The sequence below is a fragment of the Otolemur garnettii genome, unplaced genomic scaffold, assembly GCF_000181295.1.
Source record: "Otolemur garnettii isolate 467f Iridium unplaced genomic scaffold, OtoGar3 scaffold00008, whole genome shotgun sequence".
Classification (NCBI taxonomy): domain Eukaryota; kingdom Metazoa; phylum Chordata; class Mammalia; order Primates; family Galagidae; genus Otolemur; species Otolemur garnettii.
This window is the reverse complement of record NW_003852403.1, coordinates 12,227,551-12,233,539: the sequence shown is the minus strand read 5'-3', so window position 1 is coordinate 12,233,539 and position 5,989 is coordinate 12,227,551. Positions and strand designations below refer to the sequence as shown.

The 5,989-nt window shown below is 36.4% G+C and overlaps 1 protein-coding gene across 3 annotated transcripts in view; it reads right to left on the bottom strand.

Annotated features, from left to right (window-relative positions):
• Positions 1 to 5,989, bottom strand: part of CFAP70 (cilia and flagella associated protein 70) — a 103,097-nt gene that overhangs the window by 25,690 nt on the left and 71,418 nt on the right. For all 3 annotated transcript variants that reach the window (XM_023509565.1, XM_023509566.1, XM_003783561.3), the window contains 4 exons: positions 5,120 to 5,245; positions 3,802 to 3,935; positions 3,565 to 3,680; positions 2,858 to 3,082 (listed from right to left, as the gene is read on the bottom strand). In XM_023509565.1, coding sequence (XP_023365333.1) covers positions 2,858 to 3,082; positions 3,565 to 3,680; positions 3,802 to 3,935; positions 5,120 to 5,245 — 601 coding nt within the window. The remainder of the gene's footprint in view (positions 1 to 2,857; positions 3,083 to 3,564; positions 3,681 to 3,801; positions 3,936 to 5,119; positions 5,246 to 5,989) is intronic.

Sequence of the window (5,989 nt, the reverse complement as noted above, 5' to 3'; positions counted from 1 at the left end):
TTTACATTTTTATTCAATTATTATTTGTTAGTATTTTACCTTAAAATCCAGTGTATTTGCTTTTTTTTTTTTTTTTTGAGACAGATCTCAGTTTGTCACCACTGGTAGAATGCCATGGTGTCATAGCTCATGGCAACCTCAAACTCTTGGGCTCAAGTGATTCTTTTGCCTCAGCCTCTCAAGTAGCTGGTGCTACAGGTGCCTGCCACAATGCCCAGCTATTTTTAGGGATGAGGTCTGGCTCTGGCTCAGGCTGGTCTCAAACCTGTGAGCTCAGGCAGTCCACCCACCTTGGCCTCCCAGAGTGCTAGGAATATAAGCGCGAGCCACTGCACCTGACCCTAGTGTATTTACTGCTAAAATCATTTTGAAAATTTAAGTTTGTAGGACTTAGGAACAGATTAATCCAGTTTCCATTATTTTTATTAAAGGGAAAATTGTCTTGGAACTTGAATGATTTAGAACTCGAATGGGATTCTGGATTCCAATATATCACTCTAATAGGTCTTAGTAGGTGGTGTGATTCCTCCAAATACCAGGGATGCTCACAAAATATGTACACGTTTTAAGAGATCTTGTTGGAAAGAAAACCAATCATTCCCCAAAAGTATATGCAATGCAGGTAAAACGGATGTTCATAGCATGTTTAGGTATACTTGACCAGTAATGGTACCTTCAATTCAACTTCAAAATGTAATGCATGGATAACATTACTTAAAATGTCTACATAATTTTCTCAAAATGTAATGCATGGGTACATTACTTAAAATGTCTGTATAATTTTCTCAATATTATTCTGGCTATTCTAATATCTTTGCCTTTCCATATATAAATATTAAAATTAGCTTTATTACATATAGAAAAACTCCTGACTCAGATTTTTTTATTTTTATTTTTCTTCTGACTGGGATTCTTTCTTTCTTTCTTTCTTGAGACAGAGTCTCACTATGTTGCCTTTGGTAGAGTGCCATGGCATCACAGCTCACAGCAACTCAAACTCTTGGGCTTAAGTGATTCTCTCGCCTTAGCCTCCCAAATAGCTGGGACTATAGGTGCCCACCACAATGCCCAACTATTTTTTTTTTGCAGTTGTCATTGTTTAACTGACCTGGCCTTGGTGTATATGGCCAGTGCCCTACCCACTGAGCTATGAGTGTGGCCAAATTTTGCTCTTCTTTTTCCTGCTTCTTGAGGTATAAACTTAGATTACTGATTTGAGACCATTGTTTCCTACATATCAAGTCCTATAAATTTCTCTCTAATCACTGCTTTTGCTGCGTGGTACAGATTTTATATTTTAATTTTCATTTAGTTCAAGATATTTTTTATTTCCCTGTTACTTCCTCTTTCACCAGAGAAATATTTATTAATATGTCAATCATTTCTAAGTATTTAGAGATTTTCCTGTTATCTTTTTATTGCTGATATCTAGTTTGATTCTGTTATGGTCAGAAAACATATTTTGTATGATTTCTATTCTATTAAATGTGTTAAGGTCTGTTTTATAACTCAACATATAGCCTGTCTGGGTAAATGTTTCATGTACATTTAAAAGGGATGTGTATTCTGCTGTTGTTGGGTAGAGTAATCCATAATTATCAATTAGATCCCACTGGTAAATGGTGTTGTTCAATTTGTTGACATTATGTCTTTGGTTTTTATTAATTACTGAGACAGGGGTGAGTATACAAATTATGAATTTCTCTGTATCTTCTTTCAGTTCTGTTACTTCTGTTTCATGTTTTGTTTTGTTTTATGAGACAGTCTTGCTCTGTTGCCTAGGCTACAGTGTAGTGGCATCATAGTTCACAGCAACCTCAAACTTCAGAGCTCAAGCAATCCTTCTACCTCAGCCTCCAGAGTAGCAGGGACTACAGGTGTGCTCCACTATGCTTGGCTCATTTTTCTATGTTTTTGTAGAGACAGGATCTTACCACATTACCCAGTCTGGTCTAGAACTCTTGGCTTCAAGTGATCCTCCCACTTTGGCCTCCCAAAGTGCTAGGATTATAGGCGTGAGCCACTGTGCCTGGCCTATTTCATGTATTTTAAAACACAACAACAATAATGAAAGCCACTCAGCAAGACGCCACCACATATTGACAAGAACACAGCTGTGAGACACTGACATAACAAGGTTATGAAACCTTACCAAGTTGTTTGTACAATGTAGCCAATGTAAGCACACAGTGGCAAGTTCACAAACTTAATTGTCACACCTTCATATAATGACAGCTCTTATGTTACAAGGAAGTGAAGAAATTAGAACCCTGTCCATTGTTGGTGGGAATGTAAAATTGTGAACCCACCCTGTGGTGATTTTTTATGGGTATGTACTTATGTCAAAACTTATCAAATTGTACATATTAAATATGCACAGTTTATAAAATATAAATTATACCTCAAACTGTTAAAAACGTATCCACACAAAATAATGCATAGTTTAAGAAATACACAAACAAAAGCACACATACTAAACACATTGAAATGATTGATATCCTAAGTTGGAGGAAAAGGAGATAGCAACAAAGAACAGAAGAAAAAAGGGGAGTACACAGATGAACAAATAAATTTAAAAATCACAAGAGAGGAAATTTACTGTGCTAGACTGGTACCTCTTTTAGGAACACTTATAAAGATAGTAAATTCCCTAAGGTTCAAAAAACTGAATCTCAGCAGTAGAACCCTTAGACTGCCAATCACATTAAAGAGAAAATATTCAGAAATAAGGATTCTTTCTCAGGAGCCCTAAAATAACTCAAACTTCCTTATGCATTCATTGAACAAATATTGCTCCCATTCTTAAGGCCAACAATTTTCCCAATAGCCATTCATCTTCTCCATTCCCTAGCCCTACCTGATGTGGCTTCCGTCTTTATTGCTATTGCAGAAGAATCATTTCTGGTTCCCCAAGGACCTAAACTGGATTCTAGTTTCCCTCCTTCTTCAATAGTCTCTCCACTATCCATGCTCTTTTCCTTTATTACTTGTGCCTGAAACATTCGTGCCTGCAGCTGTTTGGATGCTTCGTGGAAGGCCATTTCCATTCGAATATCATTGTTTTGAATTTCGTAGTATAAACCTGAGGAAAAAAAAGATGTTAAAATATGACAAATTCCCCATCATCATATACTGAAGAATTTTCCCATCATCATATACTGAAGAATTTTTTTTTTTGAGACAGAACCTCAAGCTATCCCCCTGGGTAGAGTGCCATGGCATCACAGCTCACAGCAACCTCCAACTCCTGGACTCAAGTGAGTCTCCTGCCTCAGCCTCCCAAGTAGCTGGGACCACAGGCGCCTGCACAACGCCCAGCTATTTTTTGGTTGCAGCCGTGATTGTGTTTTTGGCAGGCCCAGGATGGATTCGAACCTGCCACCTTAGGTGTATGTGGCTGGTGCCTTAGCCACTTGAGCCACAGGCGCTGAGCCATATACTGAAGAATTATAACATTTCACTTATTTTTCTCATATCTTTACCAAGTTTAAGAACTATAAAAAAAGAGAGAATGAGAAAGAGAGAATGGGAAAAAAAAATTCATATTACAGGAAAATACCATACCAAGTAAAGTCCAGGCTAAAACACTGGTTGGTTCTAAGCAAGTGGCATCTTCAAAGAAAATTTCTGCTTGCTCGTAGTTCTCCAACAAAACAGCTAGGACACCACATAGCAGCAAGCTGACCAGAGACAACCAACATGGTTAACAATATGGTCCCATGCCACATTCATAAAACCGAGACAATTTCATATAGAAGCTTATCTGTTCCTACTCAATCCTCATTTCCCTTCTACCTATACCTGTGGATATGACTCTGGTTGAGGGAAAGGGCTTTCTGAAAACATTCTTGTGCTTTGATGTTATCTTCAGTTAGAAGGCAGAAGGCACCGTAGTCCAGCCAGTGATCAATGTTCTGTGGGTCACGGACCAACCTCTAGGAACATAAAGCAAGGTTAGTGACACTATGTCCTACTTTTTATGCATATAAAATCACACAGAACATATTCCATAAACACTGTAAGTTCTATAAAAGCTAATACCATGGCTCCTTTTTTGCCTACCACTGAATCCCAAATGCCTTGCACAATCACTTTTCTGGTTTTTAAAAACTGAATCATCAAGCCATTTCCTCCTATTGTCAGTATTCTGACCACCCTGAATTCATCTACAGTTTTGGGGAGCCTAAAGATTTATTTTATGGTACATCAACCATATCTAATGATTTCTGATGTCTTGAAATGGAAAATATGTTAATATACAAATGTGAAAAAAAGCACCTTATGATGAGTGAAAACTACAAAATTGCTTAAAGAAATTAAAGAAGACATAAATAAATGGAAAGACATCCCATGTTCAAGGATTGGAAGACAATATTGTTGTTTCAATATTACCCAAAGCAATCTACAGATACTTGTATAAGGCACCCCTATAGAAATCTCAGTGAAAATCCTCAAAAAGTTAAATATAGAATTATCATATGTCTCAGAAACATTATTCTTAGGTATATAGATAAAATAAACAGGTAGTGAAACAAATGCTTATACACAAATATTTTAGAGTTTTGAGAGTTCTTTATATTCTAGATACAAATCCTTTATCAGATATATGTTTTCCAAAGTTTTCTCCTAATCTGTACTTTTTCTTTCTCTTATGTCTTCTGAAAAGCAAAGGTTTTTAATTTTTATGAAGTTCCATTTATCACATTTTCCTTTGAGCAATCATGCTTTGACATCATGTTTAAGAACTCTTTAATTCCAGGTCAAGAAGATTTTTTTCCTATGTTTCTTCTAAACATTTTATAGTATTTTATTTTCCATTTAAACATATGAATCTTTTGGAATTAATTTCTGTAAAATGTTTAAGGTTTATATCAAGGTTTTTTGGATGATCAGTTGTTCTATAGAAAAGATTATCCTTTCTCTACTGAATATTTTTTATACCTACTCAACAATCAACTGATCTTATTTATGTGGTCCTATGTTGAGACTCTCAGTTTTATTGATCTGTATATCTATGCTTCCACCATTCAAGTTTGATTTTAAACTATGAAAAACTACTACTTATACTCATATTTCAAAAATAATAGTAATTACAATTACTGGGAAGATGTTTAATTACCTCCTCATAATACACTGCTGCCATTTCATAATTCTCATTGACTTCTGCTTCAAATGCAAAGAGTCGAAGCTGGTCACTGTTTATATAAATGGTTGAAACAGCACCTTGGATATCATCTGGCATGGTCTTGTCAACATCATGTTAAGCAGACAAAATAAGCAAGTACAAGTAAAAATGTTTTATAAGCATAAATCAGATGTGAGATCCAGTCATGACATCTAAAATGATAATTGATATTTCTTATAGTCTTGCCAATACCATAAGAGCATGAGAGTAAACCAAGATAGAAATAGCAAGGGTGAGAGAGAAGCTCAGGTATCTAAATACCAATAGTCTGAGCTTGTGGAAGAGAGTAAAAACTGCTTATGGCAGAAATAACTCTCCTTAACCCTCCAGACAGTCAGAGTCCCCATGCAGATCATCCTTAAACTCTCTAGTGAATAGGATAAATATTTTCATTTTTTTAGGTGCTATGATATGAAAAGGTTGACAAGCACTAGCCAGGGTCTTTAAACATGGAGAAAGCAGGGGACTGAGGATAAAGCTTTGAAAGCGAGATCTATAGTTTTAGTACAATATACAGACTGATAGATCCTACAAAGGAGACAGAGGAAAGGTAGGAGAAAAACCAGAAAAAGAATATATACTATATGCCCAGATTGGGAGACCACATTTGATATAGTTAGTAATATCCTGGGGCAGAAGGTATGGCCAAGAAAGAGCCTACAAAATTCTTTAATTAGAAGTAAAAATAGGCTCGGCACCTATAGCTCAACGGGTTAGGGCGCCAGCCACGTACACCTAAGGTGGCGGGTTCGAATCCCCAGCCCGGACCCGCCAAACAACAATGACGGCTGCAACCAAAAAAAT